Genomic DNA, 23,404 nt, shown 5'->3' on the forward strand with positions numbered 1-23,404 from the left:
GGAGCCCTGGAGCAGGCTGCCCAGAGAGGTTGTGGAGTCTCTATCTCGGGAGAGATTCCAAACCCACCTGGCCATTGTCATCCTGTGGAACCTGCTGTGGGTGTTCCTGCTTTAGCAGTGGGGTTGGAGTCTGTGATCCCCAGAGGTTCCTTCCAACCTCTTCCTTTCTGTGGCCTGCGTGAACAAATATGCATTATGCTAAGAAAGGAAAGGGCATTTAAAGGGCATAATTTAAAGCTTGATTGCAGAGATTAATTTAGCTTGCTTCAGAGCTTTAGATCTTGACTAGCTGAATATGTTGCCATTGTTGACTGGGACTCTCAAATGAGAACATCTAGCACTTGGTGCTTTAAATTACAATGCCTCATTTGAAGGCGATAGCAACATGATTGTACTTGGATTTTAAATGAACACAGATCATAATGCTTGTGCATATTACAGTTTTAATCCATTGTCATGGTATGGTTTGGAAGAGACCTTAAAAGTGTCATCTAGTTCCAACCCTACTGCTAGAGCCCCTCAGGTGGCTCAGTTGGTAGCGCATCAGACCCTTAATGGGAAGGTCGTGAGTTCAAGCCTGCAGTGGGCAGTAGCGTCCTCTCTACTCTAGTCATGAGGTCTGTGGTGACAGGTTGGACTCGATGATCTTTGAGGTCTCTTCCAACCTTAGTGATACTGAATAGTGGAGATGAGTGACAAGTGGTGTCTCTCCAGTGTCCAGGACCAGTGCTGTTCAATATCTTCATTAGTGCTACAGACAGTGAGATTGAGGCACCCTCCACAAGTTTGCAGATGGTACCAAGCTGAGTGATGTGGTTGATAAGTCTGAAGGACAGGAGAGCATCCAGAGGGAGCTGGACAGGCTGGAGAAGTAGACTGAGGAGATCCTCATGAGGTTCAGTGAGGCTAAGTGCAAGGTCCTGTACCTAGGTACATCATCCCCCAGCCTGTATTGATGAAGTTGAAAATAGCCCTGCAGGGAGGGTTTAGGGTGCTGCTGGTGGATGAGAAGATGGACATGAGTCAGCAGTGTGCACTTGCAGCCTAGAAGGCAAATTGCAGCCTGGGCTGCATCTAAAGCAGTGTGGCCAGCAGATGGAGAGAGGGGATTCTGCCTCTCTGCTCTGGTGAGACCTTGCCTGAAGTACTGCATCCAGCATTGGAGCCCTCCAATACATGGAGGACATGGACCCTGAGGAGGGCCACCAAAATGACCAGGGGTCTGGAGCACCTCACCTACAAGGACAGACTGAGGAAGCTGGGTTTTTTCATTCTGGAGAAGAGAAGGCTCTGGAGAGACCTCATAGCAACCTTCCAGTACCTAAAGAGAGCCTACAGGAAGGCTGCAGAGGGACTGTTTCCAAAGGCCTGCAGTGATAAGATGAGGGGAAATGGTTTGAAACTACAAAAGAGCAGATTCAGATTGGATGTTAGGAACAGGTTCTGCACCATGAGGGTGGTGGAACACTGGAACAGGTTGCCCAGGGAGGTGGTTGAGGCCCCATCCCTGGAGATATTCAAGGTGAGGCTCAGCAGGGCTTTGGCCAATCTGATTTAGTTGTGGATGCTCCTGCTGACTGCAGGAGGGGTGGGATAGATGACCTTGGAGGTTCCTTCCAACCTGAGCCATCAACCATCTTGGCCATTTGGGCTCACTGCTGGCTTGTGTTCAATCAGCTGTCAACCTGTACTCCCAGGTCCTCTTCTGCTGGGCAGCTTTCCAGCTACTCTGCCCCAAGCCTGCAGCATTCATGGGGTTGTTGTGACCCAAGTGCAGGACTCAACACTTGCCTTCATTAACCCTCATGCAACTGACCTCAGCCCATCCATCCAGCCCAGCCAGGTGGCTTTGCAGACCATTTCTACCCTTCAGCAGTTCAACCCTCCCACCCAATTTAGTGTCATCTGTAAATCTGCTGATATTGCCTTCAATTTCCTCCTCCAGACCATTGACAAGTTATGTGACTCTTTAAAGCTGTGAGGCAAATGCATTTCATGGTCAAGTGCTGTTTTCTCTGAGATTTTGTGTGTGGCTGGGGTCTCAAGTGCTGATAAACAGCTTTCAGCTTTTAAACAGAGCAGCTTACTCTCTTTTGCTGTGTGAAGTCCTCATTGAGCTGAGTGTAAAATGGTTTATGTTCTTATCTTCTTGCAGATACATGCAAGAAATCCAAATGAGATTATTTTTGGTCTGAATGATGGTTATTATGGAGCTTCATTTGACCAGAAGGTAAGGGCCAAATCATATTTATTCTGGCTTGTTAGCTGTGGTGAGGAGCTGAAGTGCAACTGCTAAACTTGAACGTTGACACTTGGATGCTCAGAACATTGAAATGTTTCATTTTGAAACTGGCCAGGCACAAACCCAGGCTGGGTGCAGAGTGGGTTGAAAGTATCTCTGAAAAAAGAGACTTGGTGGTTCTGGTTGCTGAGAAGGTCCCCAGGAGCCAGCAGTGCCCTCATGCAGCCCAGAAAGGCTGCAGCAAGAGGAGTGTGGGCAGTGGTGCAAGAGAGGAGATTCTGCCCTTTGACTCTGCTCTGCTGAGACCCCCACCTCCAATCCTGCCTCCAGTCCTGGTGTCCCCAGCGCAAGGAGGACATAGAGCTGTTGGAGGCAGTGCACAAGAGGCCACAAATATGCTCCAAGGGCTGGAGCACCTCTGCTATGAGGACAGGCTGAGGGAGCTGGAGGTGTTCAGCCTGGAGAAAACTCTGAGGAGGCCCATAGAGACTCCCTTCCAATAGTTGAAGGGATCCTGCAGGAAGGCTGCAGAAGGACTTTTCCTAATGGTGTCTAGGGACAGGATGAGGGGGAATGGTTTGAAACTGAGGGAGAGAAGAGTTAGACTGGAGCTGAGGAAGAAGTTCTTCAGTAGGAGGGTGGTGAGACTCTGGATCAGGCTGCCCAGGGAGGTTGTGGCTGCCTCCTCCCTGGGGTTGTTCAAGGCCAGGCTGGATGAAGCTTTTAGCAGCTGACTCTAGTTGAGAGGTGTCCCTGCTCATGGTGAGGTGGTTGGAGTAGATGATCTCTGAGGTCCCTTCCAACCTAAACCTAAATGATTCTATGAAAAACTTTCCTGACATGACTGATAAGAACTGATATCTTACCTCTGTTGTATGGGCAGCTGAGCTGCCCTGGGAAAGCTTGAATCATAGCATTTTAAGTCCCAAAATCCCCAACTCTGGTTACTGAGAACAAGCTTTGGCTTTATTCTGTGTGCGGCAGACGCTGCATTTAGACGTAGAATACTTTGATAATCCACTGGGGCTATTAAGGCTCGTTTTCATGGCATGTTAAGTTTTGGTTCTTACCCTTAAAACCAGTTTGTAGCTTCTACATAGGAAGCTCTTTATTTGCTCTGTGTTGCAACTGTTTCCCCCCCGGGGGTTTGTTTTTTTCCCCAGGCTCCTCTGTGGTGTTTGTGCTTCTCCAGCCAATCTTGTGACTGCAGCCTAATTAATTACATGGCAACGGTGATTACCACATCACTGATGAATAAATTTCACCTTACCTATTGTAAATAGCACGCTTGGCATGGCTTTTTAATACCCAAATGGCTGGTGGCAGTCCCATGGTTTAGACAGGCTGTGTAAGGAGTCCCTGGCTGGAGACAAAATGACTCCGGGATGCACAGCTTACAGTTTCTGCATTAGCAACGGCCAGCAGGCCCAGTCTTGGGAGGTTTTGGATGGGGGCAGTGGATTTATAGTCAACAGTGTGGGTCACCATTCACAGAATCATCACAATATGGTTTGACTTGAAAGGGACCTTAAAGATCATCTGTTTCCAACCCCCTGCCATGGGCAGGGACACCTCCTACTCAAAGCCCCATCCAATGTGACCTCCCCAGGGACGGGACCTCCTCTGCTTCTCTGGGCAACCTGTTCCAGTGTTTCACCACCCTCACAGTGAAGAATTTCTTCCTAATAGCAACTCTAACTTTTTCCTCTTTCAGTTTAAAGCCATTACCCCTTGTCCTAGCACTACACTCCCGGAAAAGGAGCCAGGCCCCTTCCAGTGATGTGAGGAGGATGGAGGAGCCAGGCCCCTTCCAGTGGTGTCAGGACAAGGGGCAATGAGTGCAAGCTGGAGCAGAGGAGGTTCCACATGAATATAAGGAAAAAACTTTCACTGTGAGGGTGCTGGAGCCCTGGAAGAGGCTGCCTAGAGAGCTTGTGAAGTCTTCTTTTCTGGAGACATTCAAAGCCCACCTGGATGCATTGCTGTGTGACCTGCCCTGGCAGGGGAGATAGATTTAATGATCTTTTCAGGTCTCTTCCAACCCCTAACATTCTATGATTCTGTGACTCTTATAGGCCCTTTTTAAGCACTTGAAGGCTGGAGTAAGATCTCCTCAGAGCCTTGCCTTCTTCATGTTCACAAACACACATGCAGAGAAACAGCCAAACTGCCTGTGCAGATGGCAAAAGCTTCTTTCATAACAAAGTTTGAACCCCTGCCATTGTCCTTACTACAAATTCCCTCAGGGTAGAACAGTGGGTACAGACCACTTGGTGTTTGATTCTTTGGGAATTTCCTTTCCACGCATTGTAGTACAAGGGGGGGAAAGGCTAAAATAAGTTGCTGCTCCAAATTCTTTCCCTCCTGAAAGGAGTTATTTTAGACCACTCCCCTCATTCTCTGAAGGATTTTGACCTTTTACTTCGTGAAGACAATGTTTCTTGAAATGGAGTCAACTGCATGGTGTGAAATGGTGATGCTGGTAGCTGTGCAGTTTTGATTTTCCACACAATCCCAGTGTAGTGGGATTGGAAAGGACCTCTGGAGATCATCTACCCCAAACCCCTGCTAAATCAGGGCCACCCAGAGCAGGCTGCATGGGATTACAGTATTTAGAACAAACCTTTATTTAGAATAAACCAAACCAGGTTGGAAGAGACCTTCAAGATCATCGCGTCCAACCCATCAACCAATCCAACCCACCTAAACAACTAACCCATGGCACCAAGCACCCCATCAAGTCTCCTCCTGAACACCTCCAATGAGGGCGACTCCACCACCTCCCTGGGCAGCTCATTCCAATGGGCAATCACTCTTTCTGTATAGAACTTCTTCCTAATATCCAACCTGAACCTCCCCTGGCGCAGCCTGAGACTGTGTCCTCTTGTTCTGGTACTGGCTGCCTGGGAGAAGAGACCAACATCCGCACAGTATCACCAAGGTTGGAAGAGACCTCAAGGATCATCAAGTCCAACCTGTCACCACAGACCTCATGACTAGACCATAGCACCAAGTGCCACATCCAATCCCTTCTTGAACACCTTCAGGGATGGTGACTCCACCACCTCCCTAGGCAGCACATCCCAATGACGAATGACTCTCAGTGAAGAGCTTTCTCCTCACCTCCAGCCTAAACTTCCCCTGGTGCAGCTTGAGACTGTGTCCTCTTGTTCTGGTGCTGGTTGCCTGGGAGAAGAGACCAACCCCTTCCTGGCTACAACCACCCTTCAGGTAGTTGTAGAGAGCAAGAAGATCACCCCTGAGACTCCTCTTCTCCAGGCTAAACAATCCCAGCTCCCTCAGCCTCTCCTCACAGGGCTGTGTTCAAGGCCTCTCCCCAGCCTTGTTGCCCTTCTCTGGGCACGTTCAAATGTCTCAATGTCCTTCTTAAACTGAGGGGCCCAGAACTGGACGTCCAGTCAAGTTTGGAATCTCTCCAGAGAAAGAGACTCCACCAGCCTCTCTGGGCAGCCTGGTTTAGGAAAGTTTTCCCTCATGTTTAGGTGGAACTTTCTGTCCTCCAGTTTCTGCTTATTGCTCCTTGACCTGTCACTGGGCACCACTGAAAGGAGACTGTACCCGTCCTCTTGCCGTCCACCTTATAGATACTGATAATGATTGAGTTGATCCACTAAGCTCAAAGCTAAACAGTCTCTCAGCCTTTCCTCCTGATACCCTCCAGTCACTTCATCCTCACAGCCCTCTGTGGACTCTCTCCATTAGTTCCTTGTCACTCTTGAGCTGAGTCCAGAACTGGACCGACCACTCCACTCACTAGGGTAGAGTAGAGGGAGTGGAGGAGTTCCTTGGATGTGCCAGGCCCACTGTTCTTAAAGCATCTGTTTCAGTGCGGCGAGGGAGAGAGACTCCATTCTTCTGAACATTCCTGTGTCATGAAATTAGAGACACAAACGAGGCCAAAACAGCAGCAGCCTGGAGGCTATGTGTTAGCAGAATAAAGTGAATGGAACAGAAGAAGGGAGAGAGGGAGAGAGAAGAGGAAAGGAATTATATTTCCGCACCCTCCAAGACTGTTTGGGTCTGTGGAGGAAGGGTGCTGCTGCTTTGGCTTGGAGGTGTCCTCCTTGTTGGCTGTGCTGTCCTCTGCTGGAGGAGGGGAGGGAGAGATCCCAAAGTCCAAGTCATTCTCTGAGCACGTTCTTCCATCTCCATGAGTTGCAGCAGGTGGAACTCTGGACACAGAAAGAAGGTTCCTCCTGGCCTGCTGCTTCCAGGGTACATGGTGATGTCTTTTCTCCTGTGTCCTTTTCTCTCCTTGTATTTACTTACCAGTTTTTCTTCTTCTGAGCAGGCATTGCTGAGGTCTTTTTATACAGTTTTTTAGTCACAGGGTTTTTTAGATATGTGTCCAGGTGAATCCATTGTCTTTTTCACCATCCTCCCTTTCTGGGGTAGCAGATGGGTAGAGATGATCTTGTCTATACACATTCCAGAGAGTTGTTATCTAGTATCATAGTATCAGTCAGGGTTGGAAGGGACCACAAGGATCATCTAGTTCCAACCCCTGCCATGGGCAGGGACACCCCACACTAGATCAGGCTGTCCAGAGCCTCATTCAGCCTGGGCTTAAACACCCCCAGGGACGGGGCCTCGACCACCTCCCTGGACAACCCATTCCAGGGCTTCATCACTCTCATGGTGAAGAACTTCCTCCTCACATCCAGCCTGAATCTCCCCACCTCCAGCTTCATTCCATTCCCCCTAGTCCTATCACTACCTGAGATCCTGAGAAGTTCCTCCCCAGCCTTCCTGTAGGCCCCCTTCAGATACTGGAAGGCCACAATTAAGTCACCTCGGAGCCTCCTCTTCTGCAGACTGAACAGCCCCAACTCCTTCAGTCTGTCCTCATAGGAGAGGTGCTCCAGCCCTCTGATCATCCTCGTGGCCCTTCTCTGGACACCTTCCAGCACCTCCACATCCCTCTTGTAATAGGGGCTCCGGAACTGGAGGCAGTACTCCAGGTGGGGTCTCACCAGAGCTGAGTAGAGGGGGAGGATCACCTCCCTTGCCCTGCTGGCCACACTTCTCCTGATGCAGCCCAGGATCTGATTGGCTTTGCGGGCTGCAAGTGCACATTGAGAGCTCATGTTGAGCTTTTTGCCCACCAGCACCCCCAAGTCTCTCTCCTCAGGGCTGCTTTCCAGCCAGTCCCTGCCCAGCCTGTATTTGTGCCTGGGATTGCCTCGACCCAGATGCAGGACCTTGCATCTGGCAATACACATCAGCTATTGTCTGGGCAAGGAGCAAAGGTGATTTTATCTTTGTTGATTCATATCAAGGGAGACAAGATTCAGTCTCTTACAGCATCCCATCCTAACTCCTTCAGTTTCCACCATCCTACTTCATTCAGACCTTGAGATGCCTTTTTATATTGGCCTGTGGTTAATGCACTTGTGTCAGGAGATGCTGCCATGGGCAGCTCTGCATTTCACCATCTTGTCTGTGGAAGGAGCCTGCTGAGGCAGAGCTTGTGGTACTTGGAGTGTTTCCTGCTGGAAAAGGAGCTGATCGTGGATACCAGCAGGGCTGCTTCATGTGTTAAAATAAATGTCTCTTATCCTACAACCCATAAATGTTCCAACAGTGCTGCCAGCTGGTTTGACCTGCTTAGAATTCACTTTATCATGTGAAGAAAGTTCTGAGTTTGTGTCATTTCTAGGAATTTGTGACTGTGATGGATATGGAAAAGCTCAACATCTGACCTTTGCAGCATGAAGAGCAGCTGGATGCCTGTCACTGCTTTGATGCCTCTTGTGCAGAATGTTCACTTTCAAGAATGACATAAGCCTTTCCTTAGAACTTCCAGAAACATCGAAACTAAGATTGATTTTAGCTTTTAAACATATTACAGCATGGATTCTTATGAAGGACTGTTTAGAAGGGCTTGTAGTCATAGCATGAGTGGCAATGGCTTGAAACCGAAGCAGGGGACGTTTAGGGTGGACATCAGAAGGAAGTTCTTTACAGTGACAGTAGTAAAATACTGGGACAGGTTGCTCAGGGCTGTAGTTGAGGCCCCCTCTGGAGACATTCAAGATCAGATTTGATGTGGCCCTGGGCAGCCTGATCTAGTTAGAGGTGTCCCTGGTGCCAGCAGTGGGATTGGACAAGATGACCTTTGAGGGTCCCTTCAAACCCAGTGCAATCTGTGACTCTGTGAAAAAGGAGATAGGCTGAGGTGAGAGGCTCTGTGAAGTGCCAAATGTGTTACAGCATGGATGAAGAGAAGGCCAACAGCATCCTGGCCTGTATCAGGAATGGTCTGGCCAGCAGGAGTAGCAAAGTGATTGCCCCTCAGGACTGGGCACTAGTGAGGCCACACCTTGTGTACTGTATTCAGTTTTGGGCCTTGCACTCCAAGAAAGACATTGAGGTGCTGGAGCATGTCCAGAGAAGGGTTACAAAGCTAGTGAAGGGTCTGGAGAACAGGGCTGGTGAGGAGCAGCTGAGGGAGCTGGCATTGTTCAGTCTGCAGACAAGGAGACTGATGGGAGACCTCATTGCTCTCTACAACTCCTTGAAAGAAGGTTGCAGTAATGTGGAGGTTGGTCTGTTGTCTCTAGTATTAAGAGATGGAATAATAGGAGATGTCCTGAAAATGTGGCAAAGGAGGTTTAGGTTGGAGATGAGGAAAAATTTCTTTGCTGCAGAAGTGGCTGCAAGGCATTGGAACTGGCTGCCCAGGGAGGTGGTGGAGTCAGGATCCCTGGAGGTGTTCAAGAAATGGGTGGGCACGGCACTTTGGGATGTGGTTTCATGGCTATGGTGGAGTAAGAATTGATAGTTGGACCCAGTGATGTAAGAGGTCTTTTCCAACTGAACCAGTCCTGTGATTCTGTATCTCATGGTCTTGTGCATCTCTGGCACATTACCAAATAGGCTCTCAGGGGTGAAGCTTAAGAGCAGCAATGCTGTAAATTGCATGCACAGAAATACTGAAGGGTGCAATCTGTTCAGTAATGGATCATGTTTAAGAGGACATACAGATCAAATGAGAGGTCACTCACATCTCTACAGGTGAGTGCTGCTGTAGGAGGGCACCAATGTGCCTTGTAGCTGAGAAGGCCAATGGTATCCTGGGGCACATTAAGAAGAGTGCAGCCAGAAAGTTGAGGGAGGTTCTCTTGCCCTCCACTATGCCTTAGTGAGGCCACATCTAGGGTACTGGGTCCAGTTCTGAGCTTTTCAGTTCCAGGCAACTGTTGAGGGAGTACAGCAAAGGGCTACAAAGATGATGAGGAGACTAGAACATCTCTCTGATGAATAGAGACTGAGGGACTTGGGAAGCTTTAGCCTGGAGGAGACTGAGAGGGCATCTCATCAATGCTTATTTAAAGGGTGGGTATCAGGAGGATGGGATCAGTCTTTCTTCAGTGGTGCCCAGCAACAGGACAGGAGGTAACAGACATAAACCTGAATGTAGGAAGTACCATCTAAACAACAGGAGGAGCTTCTTTACTTTGATAGTGGCAGAGCACTGGTCCAGGTTGCCCAGAAAGATGGTGGAATCTCCATCTCTGAAGTGATGCAAAACCCACCTGGACATAGTCCTGTGTGACCTGCTGTGCCTTAGAGCTTGGACTAGATGATCTCCAGGTGTCCCTTCCAACCCCTGTGGTTCTGTGACAGACTTGAACCTGATGTTTTTGCCACCTTAAGTGATTCTTTCTTCCCTCCATAAACCTGAATGAATCCAGAATGTATTAAACTGCAATCGATGGCAGCTCGTTTGCTCTCCTCCCCAAAGGGCATGTTTTTCAGTCAAGAATCAACAAGTTTTTGGTTCTTAAATTAACTTTCTTTCTTTGCCTTAAGGATCACTCAGGTACCCTGAAGAACAGTCTTCTCCAGGTGGATCAGAACTGCGTCCGTAACTCGTACGATGTCTTCTCTTTGCTTAGGTAAGGTGTTTGAGGCTGTTTTATTCAGCTGTTGGAAGGTTTGTGTGTGTGTGTGTGGAAGGAGCAGTTCCAAATACAAAGATACCTTCTGGACTGGAATGTACAAAGGAGAGAGGTTGTGCTGGTCTACTGCTGGTAGCAAGAAGATGGATTTTGATGTTTTGGTGTTCCCCAGTGGTCTCTAGGCTTCTGCCATGTAGACTCCTGAGTGATCTGCATAAAGAGCTGGCCCATGGTCTTATCCTTCAACTGTTGAAATCATGGAGCTTCTTTGTTGGAGAACAGCTATGGAAAACCCCAACTCTGTCCTCCTCAACAGAAAGTGAAACTGCGTTTCAGTAAATGAGGCCTGTGGATGTGGTCTGCCTGGACCTCAGCAAGGCCTTTGACACTGTCCCCCACAGCAAACTCCTGGCCAAGCTGTCAGCCCATGGCTTGGACAGGAGCACACTGCATTGGGTTAGGAACTGGCTGGAGGCTGAGCCCAGAGAGTGGTAGTGAATGGTGCCACAGCCAGCTGGCAGCCAGTCACCAGTGGTGTGCCCCAGGGATCAGTGCTGGGCCCTGTGCTCTTTAACATCTTTATTGATGATCTGGATGAGGGCACTGAGTCCATCATCAGTAAATTTGCTGATGACACCAAGCTGGGGGCAGGAGTTGATCTGCTGGAGGGTTGAGAGGCTCTGCAGAGGGATCTGGACAGGCTGGACGGATGGGCAGAGTCCAAGGGCATGAGATTGAACACATCCAAGTGCCAGGTTCTGCACATTGGCCACGACAACCCCATGCAGTGCTACAGGCTGGGGTCAGAGTGGCTGGAGAGCAGCCAGGCAGAGAGGGACCTGGGGGTACTGGTCAATGGTAGGCTGAACATGAGCCTGCAGTGTGCCCAGGCAGCCAAGAGGGCCAATGGCATCCTGGCCTGCATCAGGAACAGTGTGGCCAGCAGGAGCAGGGAGGTCATTCTGCCCCTGTACACTGCACTGGTTAGGACACACCTCAAGTCCTGTGTCCAGTTCTGGGCCCCTCAGTTTAGGAAGGATGTTGACTTGCTGGAACATGTCCAGAGAAGGGCAACAAAGTTGGTGAGGGGCTTGGAACACAGCCCTGTGAGGAGAGACTGAGGGAGCTGGGGCTGCTTAGCCTGGAGGAGGCTCAGGGGTGACCTTACTGCTCTCCACAACTACCTGAAGGGAGGTTGTAGACAGGCGGACGTTGGTCTCTTCTCCCAGGCAGCCAGCACCAGAACAAGAGGACACAGTCTCAAGCTGTGCCAGGAGAGGTTTAGGTTGGATGTTAGGAGGAAGTTCTACCCAGAGAGAGTGATTACCCATTGGAATGTGCTGCCCAGGGAGGTGGTGGAGTCGCCGTCACTGGAGGTGTTCAGGAGGAGACTTGATGGGGTGTTTGGTGCCATGGGTTAGTTGGTTGGGTGGTGTTGGATGATAGGTTGGACACAATGATCTTGAAAGTCTCTTCCAACCTGGTCTGGTCTATTCTATTCTTAATCAGAACAATGGGATAAAAAAGCAACTTGCTCAAACCAGCTGTGGTAGGTTGATGCTTGCAGTAGGAACAAAACAGCTCCACACCTATGTGTGAGTGTGAGGGGTTCATTTTATTTTTCAGTGTTGAACCACTGAATTGAATTTCCCTGTTGCAAAGTTCTCCCCTGGAATCCAGAAGAGGTGCACTGCCCAGCCAGAAACTGGTTCACCCCAAATTCCTTCACCCTCGGCTCTGCTGAGACTCCACCTAGAGTTCTGTCTCTAGCTCTGGAGTCCTCTGCACAGACAGGGACCTGTTGGAGTGGGGCCATGGGAGGCCACAACAATGAGGAGTGAGCTGGAAGCCCTCTGCTGTAAGGCCAGGCTGAGAGGGTTAGGATTGCTCAGTTTGGAGAAGAGGAAGCTCTAGGAAGACCTGGTGGCCTTCAGTTCTTGAAGGGGGCCTAGAAGAAGAATGAGGACAGTTTTTTAGTAGGTTTTGTTGCAACAGGAGAAAGGGTGATGCTTTGAAACTAAAAGTGGGGAGCTTTAGCCTAGAGAGAAGGACATTTTTTATGCTGTAGGTGGTGAAACACTTGCCCAGGTTGCCCAGAAGAGTGGCAGATGCCCCATCCTTGGATCTATTCCAGGTCAGGTTGGAAGGGGCTCTGAGCCACCTGATCTAATTGAAGATGTCCCTGCTTATTGCAGGGAGTTTGGACTGGATGACTTTTAAGTGTCTCTTTCAACCCAAACCACTGTTGAATCTATTGCAGAAAGGAAGTCTTGCAAAATGGCCTTTAAACACAAATTGCTGAAAACCTACCTACCAAAAGTGTTTCAAACCTCTGTTGTATTTCCCTACATGTCACAGGCTTGAACTGTCATCATAGGATCAGAGAATGGCTCTAGTTAGAAGGGACCTCAGAGATCATCTGTTCCAACCTCCTGTCCAGCCACCTGTCAAGGCCTCATCCAGCCTGGCCTTGACCACCTCCAGGGAGGAGGCAACCACAGCCTCCCTGGGCAGCCTATTCCAGAGCCCCACCACCCTCCTAGTGAAGAACTTCTTCCTCAGCTTGTCTAACCCTGCTCTCCCTCAGCTTCAAACCATTCCCCTTGTCCTGGCTCTAGACACTCTTAGCAAAAGTCCTTCTGCAGCCTTCCTGCAGGATCCCTTCTGGTATTGGAAATTAGAATTAAAGCAGATCTGAAGGAGGTTTTCTTGTTCACCTTCATACTAGTCTCTTGTGGTCTTCACCATCAGAAACACCTACTTACCCACCCAGAAGTGAACTTACAATGACTTGCTTATACCACACATAAAATCATAGAATGGTTAAGGTTGGAAAGGACCTTTAAAGGTCTACTTTAACCCCTCTTAGTTTCAAACCATCACCCTTTCTCCTGTCACAACAGGCCCTGTTAAAAACTCCGTTCCCAGCTTTCTTATAGGCCCCTTTAAGTACTGAAGGGCTGTTAGAAGGTCTCTCTGGAGCCTTCTCTTCTCCAGGCTCAACAACCCCGACTCTCTCAGCCTGTCCTTATAGAAATAATAGCAATAGATGTGTTACAAAGGAGATCATTGAAAAGGGAGGAAGCGTTTGATGTGCTTTCAAAAGCCTTTGTAGAAAGGCTTGTAGGAGTTTAATCAGTTGTAGAAGTTGAATGCATTGGGTAGTCTTGACTGCAGGTGTCACTGTTGGCTGCATGAAGCATCAGCTCCCTGTTCCAGAGTGAAGCAAGTGGTAGGGAAAGTTAACGCTGGGTTGCTTATTCAGAAGTTTTTATTTTATAAGGCTCTCTTTAAATTTTCAACGTGCTGGTTCTCTGTTCTGTAAAGAATATTTAAACCAAAGGCTGCTTTTGAAATGTCTGCCTTTTGTGCTTTGAGTGTAAAACAACCAGGGGGCACCTTACGAAGGTCTGGTTGCATTCTGGCACAGTCTGTCAGACAGCAACTCTCACACTGCCTAATATCAAGTCCTTGTTAAATAGAAAGAAGCAAATGTGTGCTGGCTGTCCTGAGTACTTTGTTCATACATGGTTTCTTTCATGTTTCCTTTGATTTGTGGTCACAAGTGATGTTCCCAGGGCTCACTACTGGGGCCAGTTCTCTTTTAATATGTTTAGCAACGATCAGGATAAGGGAATCAAGGCATCCTCACTAAGTTTGTGGATGACTCCAAGCTGAGAGGGAGTGTTGATCTGCTGGAAGGTATAAATGCTCTGCAGAGGGATCTGGACAGGCTGGATTGATGGGCTGAGGCCTATTGTGTGAAAATCTTTAAGGCCAAGTGCTGGGTCCTGAACTTGAATAGCAACAACTCTATGGCTTGGAGAAGAGTGGCTGGAAAGCTGCCCAGTAGAGAGAGACCTGGAGGTGCTGATTGACAGCTGGCTGAGTATAATCCACAGTATGTCTAGGTGGCCAAGAAGTCCAACAGCATCCTGCCTGGCCTGGATCAGGAAGAGAAGTGACCATGAGGACTGGGGAAGTGATTGTCCTCCTGTACTGAACACTGGTGAGGTTGCACCTTGAGTCCTGGGTTCAGTTTTAGGCCCTTCATTCCAAGACCTTTGAGGTGCTGGAGCTTGCCCAAAGAAGGTCACTGAAGAGGGTTATGGAGGATAGGTTTTCTGAAGAGTGCCTGAGGGAATTGGGGTTGTTTAGCCTGGAGGAGAGGCTGAGACACCTTATTAATCTCTGCAACTCCCAGAATGGAGGAGGTAGCAATGTGGAGGTGGAGGTCAGACTCTTCCTTGGGAGTTGAGGCAAAGTGTCTTTCACATAGTCCTGAATCTTTTCTATTCCATCTCAAATCAGTGCTGGGCCCTGTGCTCTTTAACATCTTTATTGATGACCTGGATGAGGGCATTGAGTCCATCATCAGTAAATTTGCTGACGACACCAAGCTGGGGGCAAGAGTTGATCTGCTGGAGGGTAGAGAGGCTCTGCAGAGAGACCTCGACAGGCTGGACAGATGGGCAGAATCCAACGGCATGAGATTTAACACATCCAAATGCCGGGTTCTGCACATTGGCCACAACAACCCCATGCAGTGCTACAGGCTGGGGTCAGAGTGGCTGGAGAGCAGCCAGGCAGAGAGGGACCTGGGGGTGCTGGTTGATGGTAGGCTTAACATGAGCCTGCAGTGTGCCCAGGCAGCCAAGAGGGCCAATGGCATCCTGGCCTGCATCAAGAACAGTGTGGCCAGCAGGAGCAGGGAGGTCATTCTGCCCCTGTACACTGCACTGGTTAGGCCACACCTCGAGTACTGTGTCCAGTTCTGGGCCCCTCAGTTTAGGAAGGATGTTGACTTGCTGGAACGAGTCCAGAGAAGAGCAACAAAGTTGGTGAGGGGTTTGGAACACAAGCCCTATGAGGAGAGGCTGAGGGAGCTGGGGCTGCTTAGCCTGGAGAAGAGGAGACTCAGGGGTGACCTTGTCACTCTCTACAACTACCTGAAAGGAGGTTGTAGACAGGCTGATGATGGTCTCTTCTCCCAGGCAGCCAGTACCAGAACAAGAGGACACAGTCTCAGGCTGCGCCAGGGGAGGTTCAGGTTAGATATTAGGAAGAAGTTCTATACAGAAAGAGTGATTGCGCTATGGAATGGGTTGCCTGGGGAGGTGGTGGAGTCGCCGTCATTGAAGGTGTTCAGAAGGAGACTTGATGGGGTGCTTGGTGCCATGGGTTAGCTGTTTGGGTGGGTTGGATTGGTTGATGGGTTGGACACGATGATCTTGAAGGTCTCTTCCAACCTGGTTTGGTTTATTCTAATAAAGGTTATTCTAATAAAGCTCTGCTTTTTGTTACAGGTTTCCTCTCTCTACTGCTACTTACCTTCAATATCTAGCTCAGAAGGCTGGTGATAGTTAAAATAACCAGTAGTAGTTAACCAAAAATAACCTTGTTCTGGCAGATGTCCTTTTTATCCTACCAAGCCACCTCCTCCAGCAGCTGAGACTTGAGTAACAAGTCCATGAACTCTTCTCAAAGAGTGAGAGCATCACAGAATGGCTTTGAGTGGAAAAAAAGACCTTTAAGATCATCAAGTCCAACCATTAACCCAGCACTGCCAGGTCAACACTAAACTATGTCCTTCAGCACCACATCTTCATGGTTTTAAATTCCTTCAGGGATGGGGGGGACTCCAGCTCTACCCTGGGCAGCCTGGTCCAGGCCTTCCCCCATTTTGTGGGGGAAAAAATGGTTCCTCATCTCCAACCTACATGTTGCATGTTTCACTTAGAGAAGTGGTTTTGCAGCAGGCTTGGTAATGATAGGTTAATGATTGGACTCTATCTTAAAGATCTTTTGCAGCCTAAATGATTCTCTGAGTCTATAATTTGAGTTGATTCATTTGACAGGACACGTGCTTTGGGAGGAAATGAATTGCTGTCTGCCTGCTTCTGTCCATTGGCTGTAAAGAGAACAGGGAGGTGTCTGCACAATAAAGGTTTGCATCTGGTCACATAAATCCCACATTTTGAAAGCCTTTCTTGTGATTTGATATTTGCCTGTAGTGAAAAATCACAAGCTGCACATGTGGCTTCCTCATGTTTTCCTGAGATGTGAAGCTGAAGAACAGCTTGTACTGGCTGCTTTGAAACTTGTCAGACAAGGAAGCAAGTCCTGGTGATGGTGATATCTGCATCCCAATTCCTCTGATGCTGTTATGGTGCCAGGTGTGGCAATGCCACCAGGATCACTGTGAAGACTGAAAGAGCAGGTTCTAGCTCAAGCTTCAACTCTTAGTCTACAGAGCGAGAAGTTCTGTGGCTGATCTCTGTTTGCTGTCAATCTTTTCTGGGAGGAAATCTTTTAACTTCATAGAGCAGCATAAGTTGGAAGGAACCTCAGAACTACTCCAACCTCCCCACCATGATCAGTGACACCTCTCAACTAGACTTGGCTGCTCAAGGCCTTATCCAGCCTGGCCTTGAACAGCCCCAGGGAGGAGGCATCCACAGCCTCCCTGGGCAGTCTACTCCAGAGTCTCACCACCCTCCTACTGAAGAACTTCTTCCCAAGATCCAGTCCAATCCTACTCTCCCTCAGCTTAAAACCATTCCCTCTTGTCCTGTCTCTAGACACCCTTGATGGAAAGTCCCTCTGCAGCCTTCCTGTAGATTCCCTCCAGGTATTGGAAAGCAGCTCTAAGGTCACCCCAGAGTCTTCTCTAGGCTGAACACCCTCAGCTCCCTCAGCCTCCTCTCCTAGCAGAGGTGCTCCACTCCTTGGATCATCCTTGTGGTCCTCCTCGGGACTTCATTTTTTGGTTTTGCTCTGGAGAGGTGAATAGCTGAAACTCCTGAAGCTTGTGAATAGACCCTAATGAAAAGCATGTGCTTGGCTCAAATGATGTTGATTTAAATTAATTAAGGGATGCCAGAGTGTATGAACAGTAGAAAAAAAAAAGTCCAGAGCGTTGGATTAAAACAGTGCCTGTGTGCTCAGATGCTTAATTGCATGGATTTACAAGGTAATTAAGCAGGAGGAAAAGTTTAAGAGCCCAGAGAGCTTAGCTTTTACACAAGGAAGTTCTCAGCGCCTCCGCAGCTCATGAACCTCCTTGGTTTTGAGCAGGGACAAGATCCTCAGGCAAACGTGCTGCTAAGAAGTTTATTTCACCCCATCTGGAAATAGAATAGAATACAATAGAATAAACCAGGTTGGAAGAGACCTTCAAGATCATCGTGTTCAACCTATCAACCAATCCAACACCACCTAATCAACTAAACCATGGCACCAAGCACCCTATCAAGTCTCCTCCTGAACACCTCCAGTGATGGTGACTCCACCACCTCCCCAGGCAGCCCATTCCAATGGGCAATCACTCTCTCTGGGTAGAACTTCTTCCTAGCCTCCAGCCTAAACCTCTCCTGGTGCGGCCTGAGACTGTGTCCTCTTGTTCTGGTGCTGGCTGCCTGGGAGAAGAGACCAAACTCTTCCTGCCTACAACCTCCCTTCAGGTAGTTGTAGAGAGCAATAAGGTCACCCCTGAGCCTCCTCTTCTCCAGGCTAAGCAACCCCAGCTCCCTCAGCCTCTCCTCATAGGGCTTGTGTTCCAAACCCCTCACCAACTTTGTTGCCCTTCTCTGGACACCTTCCAGCAAGTCAACCTCCTTCCTAAACTGAGGGGCCCAGAACTGGACACAGGACTCAAGGTGTGGCCTAACCAGTGCAATGTACAGGGACAGAATGACCTCCCTGCTCCTGCTGGCCACACTGTTCCTGATGCAGCCCAGGATGCCATTGGCCCTCCTGGCTGTCTGGGCACACTGCTGGCTCATGTTCAGCCTACCATCGACCAGTACCCCCAGGTCCCTCTCTACCTGGCTGCTCTCTAGCCATCTGACCCCAGCCTGTAGCACTGCAGGCTGAATGTTCTTCCAGCCACGTGTCATAAAACCCCTTTTTAACCACCCCACCTGGAAAGCTCAAACTGTGAGGTGGTTTGGGTCCCTTGGCCCTATTGTCAGGTTTCCTGCAAAGAGGTCACTTAAAGGCTTTCTAAATATTATGGAGTTGGTAGTAATAGGTTGTGGAGCAACACGTTTCACCTTTCACATAACACTCAGGATGGGCCAAATTCAGCTGAGGTCATGTTCTGGACGTGTCTCCCTAATCAAGCTCTCGGCACGTTTGCAGCGCTGGTGGGAATAGGATTTTTGATTTTATTTTAGTCTTCCCTTCTTTTCCTCTCCTTTCTTGCCTTGAAACTTTGAAAAATAGACCTTTCAGGCTTAAGGAGTGTTGTTGGGAAGATGGGATGCGTTGGCAGTCACCACAGTTTAAGGCTTTAAAATCCTGCATGATGAAAATTTGACTTCCAGTCCCTGCAGGCAGGGACTGAAATCTTGTGTTGTCCAAGAGATTTTCGTGGTGGTGTTGCACATAGAGCAATTGGCCTGCTAATAGCTGTTGTCCCTCAAAGTATCTGAGAGTCTGAAATCCTCCCAAATGCTGCCTGGAGACAAAAACTTGCTCCAAGAACCAGTGAAACCTGGCCCTATATTTTCATCTCTCCAGTCCAACCAACTTTCTCTATGGTCTGACCATTCTTTCAGCAGATGGGATGCACTATAATTTCCACTTCAATATTAATTGCTGCCAGGCAGTAGCTATGATGATTTGCTGAAATTCCCAACATCCTGGATATTTTCAGTTTAAAACCCCCTTGGACTAACACATGTGTTGGTAGGGATTGATAGTGGCTTTTGATGCGAGAAATGGGCAGCAGCATGGCTGTAGCCAGGCAGGAGTGCAGCACCCTGTGCTTTAGGCAGTTTGAATTATTTGTTGTTTTCTGAAAGTATTCATAGCCCAGAGTCAGGGGTTGAGGGGCTGGACAAAGCAGGGTCAGGTAGGACACTTCCCTTAGAGTGAAGCAAATTCTCTGGTGATACAGAACTGGGGGATGGCAAACACCCCACTAGGCTGTGCTGCCATCCAACCAGATCTGGACAGGGTGAGGGCTGGGTGCAGACAAACCTCATGGAGTTCAATAAGGACAAGTGCAGGGTCCTGCATCTGGGGAAGAATAACATTACAGGCACCAGGACAGGTTAGAGGCTGCCCTGCTGGAAAGTAGCTCCACAGAGAAAGACCTTGGAGTGCTGGTGGGCAGCAAGTTCTGCAGGGGACAACAATGTGCCCTTGTGGCCTAGAGAGCCAATGGCATCCTGGGGTGCAGCAAGAGAAGTGTGGTCTGGGGAGGTTCTTCTGCCCCTCTGCTCTGCCCTGCTGAGACCACAGCTGCAATCCTCTGTCCAGTTCTGGGCTCTGCAGTGCAAGAGAGACAGAGACCTGCTGGAGAGAGTCCAAGGGAGAGCCAGGAGGATGCTTAGGGGACTTGAGCATCTGCCCTGTGAAGAGAGACTGAGAGCCCTGGGGCTGTTTAGTGTGGGGAAGAGAAGGCTGAGAGGGGATCTGATCAAGGTCTCTCAATCTCTGAGGGGTGGGTGTCAAGTGGAGGGGGCCAAGCTCTTTTGGGTGCTGCACAGCAATAAGCCAAGGAGCAATGGATACAAACTTGAACACAGAAGGTTTCAGCTCAACAGGAGGAGAAACTTCTTTGGTGTGAGGGTGCCAGAGCCCTGGAGCAGACTGCCCAGAGAGGTTGTGGAGTGTCCTTCTCTGGAGCCTTTCCAAAGCCACCTGGATGCCTTCCTGTGCAGCCTGCCCTAAGTGATCCTGCTTTGGCAGTGGGGTGGACTGGATGAGCTCTGGAGGTCACTTCTAACCTCTAACATTCTGTGATTCTGTGAATCATCCAGGGGTCTTCAGGGATCAATATTGGGCCCAAAGCTGTTTAATATCTTCATTAATTATTTAGATACTAGAATTAAGAGCATCCTGATGAAGTTTGCTGACAACAAAACAATGAGTGGGGTAGTTGACACTCCAGAAGGGAGAGCTGCCCTCCAGGAAGGTCTTGACAGGCTGGTCAAGTGGACAAGAAGGAACTATATGAAGTTTAATGAGGCCAAGCATAGGGTCTTGCACCTGGGAACACGTAACCCAAGGAATGCAGCTCAGATTGGGAGCCACCTGGATTGAGAGCAGCACTGTGGAGAGGGTCCTGGAGGTCTTGGTGAACAGAATGCTCCACGTGGGTGAACAATGGCAAAGAAAGTTGAGTTGCATTACTAAAGGTATCAGAAGCAGGGATAAAGATGTCATTCTCCTACTCTACTTGGTGCTGGTTAGGCCAAACCTTGAGCACTGTGCATGGTTTTGGTCCCTGCTATACAAGAATGATGTGGACAGGCTGGAAAGGGTCCAGAGAAGAGCCCCAAGAATGATCAGAGGTCTGGAAGACCTGTCCTGTGAAGGAAGCATGAGAGAGCTGGGTTTGTTCAGCTTTGAGAAGAGAAAGCTTGGGGAAGACCTCATAACCATGTACAAGGGAAGCTACCAGGAGGAGGGAGAGACTTCCTTTTTACAAAGAGTCCCATGGTAAAGACAAAGGGGAATGGGGACAAGTTGCTACTGGGACTTACCCAGTGCCTGCCCCACCATCAGTGGTGATGGTGACATCATTGCCATCAGGGGTTGGATTTGGTGTTGATTTGTATCTGTTTCTATCTATTTATTTCATTTTATTGTTCTTATTTCTATCAAAGCTTGTTTAGTTTCTTTCCTAACTCATCAGCCCCTTTCCCTTATTCCCTTTGTCTTCCCTTTGGGATGCAGAATCATAGAATTTTCAGGGTTGGAAAGGACCTCAAGGATCATCCAGTTCCAACCCCCCTGCCATGGCCAGGGACGCCTCACACCAGAGCAGGTTGCTCAGAGCCACCTCCAGCCTGGCCTTCAAAACCTCCAGGCAGGAGGCTTCCACCACCTCCCTGGGCAACCTGTGCCAGGGTCTCAACACCCTCATGGGGAAGAACTTCTTCCTAACAGCCAATCTGAATCTACCCACTTCTAGTTTTGTTTCATCCCCCTCAAGTTCTATCACTCCCTGACACCCTAAAAAGTCCCTCCCCAACTTCCTTGTAGCCCCCTTCAGATACTGAAGGCCACAAGAAGGTCTCCTTGGAGCCTTCTCCAGACTGAGCAACCCCAACTCCCTCAGTCTGTCCTCTTAGAAGAGGAGCTTCAGCCCTCTGCTCATCCTAGTGGCCCTTCTCTGGACACCTTCCAGCACCTCCAGGTCCTTGCTATAATAGAGGCTCCAGAACTGGACACAGTGCTCCAGATGGGGTCTCAGCAGAGTGGAGTAGAGGGGAAGAATCACCTCCCTCGACCTGGCTGTGCTTCTCTTGCTGCAGCCCAGGCTGTGATTGGCTTTCTGGGCTGCAAGTGCACACTGCTGGCTCCTGTTGAGCTTCTGAGAGGAGTTCACAGAGAGCATCTCGCACTTGTCTTGTGGCCAACCCAGCTCTAACCCTTGACAGTATTTTAGCAATCAAATTCCTGACTCATTTTACAGCCTTTCAGACTTTATGATGCTGCTACTGCTCATCCTCTCCCAGCAAGATGTGGAAGTAACAAAGTCTCACATATGGAATGGGCAGCAGGATTCTCCGAACCTGACTTGTGCTCTTAAATCAGCAAATTCCTCTGCTGAAAACTTCCCTTTGCTAGTGATAAGCATGGTTGTTTTTTCTGTGATGGCCAGGCTTGATGTTTTTAACAAGGAGAAATTTCCACCTGGAAGATTTGGCTATTCATCCTGGAATGGCAGCCAAGACAAGGCAGGCATCCCCTTGGCTCTGGCCATGAAAACCCAGGTGGCCTCAGGCCAGCATAAATAAACATGAACTGTAACTGGACCTCTCAAAGTGCCTCTGGATACTCAAACACGCAGAAATGGATGAACAGCCTGAACAATTGTCATCTCTCTTGGCCTAAGAACCATGTGGGGTGGTGTCTTCCTGAGAAGCAATGGAAACAGGGATCTGAATTTTCATTTTTCTGGAGAAGTTCCTTGGGGATTTTTAGGTCTGTGGAAGCAAGACTGCCTGTTCTCAGGCATTTCACTTCAGTGGTGCTAAGCTACATGGAAACTGAGGCTAATCAGTCATCTCAAGAGTCAATTTACAAGCTTGGCTTCTGCCAGAATCTGTAGAAGAGAGCAGCATGGGTCAGAGCAAGTTGAAACAGTCCATGAAGCATGAAAGAGGTGGAGGTTTGGTCTGTTGGTTCTGGGGTGGTTTTTTTCGTGTCAGCTTAACTACAGGATTAGTAGTCTGCTGCTGCTCTTATCTCCAGCTTTCAAGCTTAATATGCCAGATGGAATTAAACACCCCTGGGGTGGTAGATTTTTTTAGTAGTTTCTTTTTTAGCATAAGCAAGATGGGGATGTTGCTAGATCCTGATGCAAGTTGGGGGGGGGTGGGGGGTTCAGAGATTACACAGAGCTCTGCAGAACTTCAAACCCCAGCTTCATTCTGCTGCTTTGTTTGTGCTGGCATGGAAAACATATCTCTGAAGCAACGCTCAGTTAGATTAGAACTCAGAACCTGGCCCTTCTCCTGGTTTTAAGGGTCTTTATTAGACTTGGTCAAAACCAGAACATGTCACTTTCTTAGCTAAATGATTTTCTAGCAGAAGGGCTCTGCAGAGGAACCTTGACAGACTGGACAGATGGGCAGAGTCCAACAGGATGGCATTCAACAAGTCCAAGTGCCAAGTGCTGCACTTTGGCCACAACAACCCCATGCAGAGCTACAGGCTGGGGTCAGAGTGGCTGGAGAGCTGCCAAACAGAGAGGGACCTGGGGGTGCTGATTGGCAGCTGCCTAAACATGAGCCAGCAGTGTGCCCAGGTGGTCAAGAGGGCCAATGGCATCCTGGCCTGCATTAGGAATAGTGTGGCCAGCAGGAGCAGGGAAGTCATTGTGCCCCTGTACACTGCACTGGTTAGGCCACACCTTGAGTCCTGAGTTCAGTTCTGGGCCCCTCAGTTTAAGAAGGACATTGAGACACTTGAACGTGTCCAGAGAAGGGCAACAAGGCTGGGGAGAGGACTTGAGCACAGCCCTGTGAAGAGAGGCTGAGGGAGCTGGAGTTGCTTAGCCTGGAGAAGAGGAGGCTCAGGGGTGACCTCATTGCTGTCTACAACTACCTTAAGGGAGGTTGTAGACAGGCAGAGGTTGGTCTCTTCTCCCAGGCAGCCAGCACCAGAACAAGAGGACACAGTCTCAAGCTGCACCAGAGGAAGTTTAGGCTCAAGGTGAGGAGAAAGTTCTTCCCAGAGAGAGTCATTTGTCATTGGAATGTGCTGCCCAGGGAGG

The 23,404-nt window shown here is 49.1% G+C and overlaps 1 protein-coding gene across 1 annotated transcript in view; it reads left to right on the forward strand.

Annotated features, from left to right (window-relative positions):
- Nucleotides 1-23,404, forward strand: part of UVRAG (UV radiation resistance associated) — a 195,639-nt gene that overhangs the window by 49,501 nt on the left and 122,734 nt on the right. The window contains exons 5-6 of the mRNA XM_068139323.1: nucleotides 2,156-2,230; nucleotides 10,079-10,164. Coding sequence (XP_067995424.1) covers nucleotides 2,156-2,230; nucleotides 10,079-10,164 — 161 coding nt within the window. The remainder of the gene's footprint in view (nucleotides 1-2,155; nucleotides 2,231-10,078; nucleotides 10,165-23,404) is intronic.

The sequence above is a fragment of the Melanerpes formicivorus genome, unplaced genomic scaffold (assembly GCF_026170545.1).
Source record: "Melanerpes formicivorus ecotype bairdi unplaced genomic scaffold, bMelFor1.0.p_v2 SCAF_1, whole genome shotgun sequence".
NCBI classification, from domain to species: Eukaryota; Metazoa; Chordata; class Aves; order Piciformes; family Picidae; genus Melanerpes; species Melanerpes formicivorus.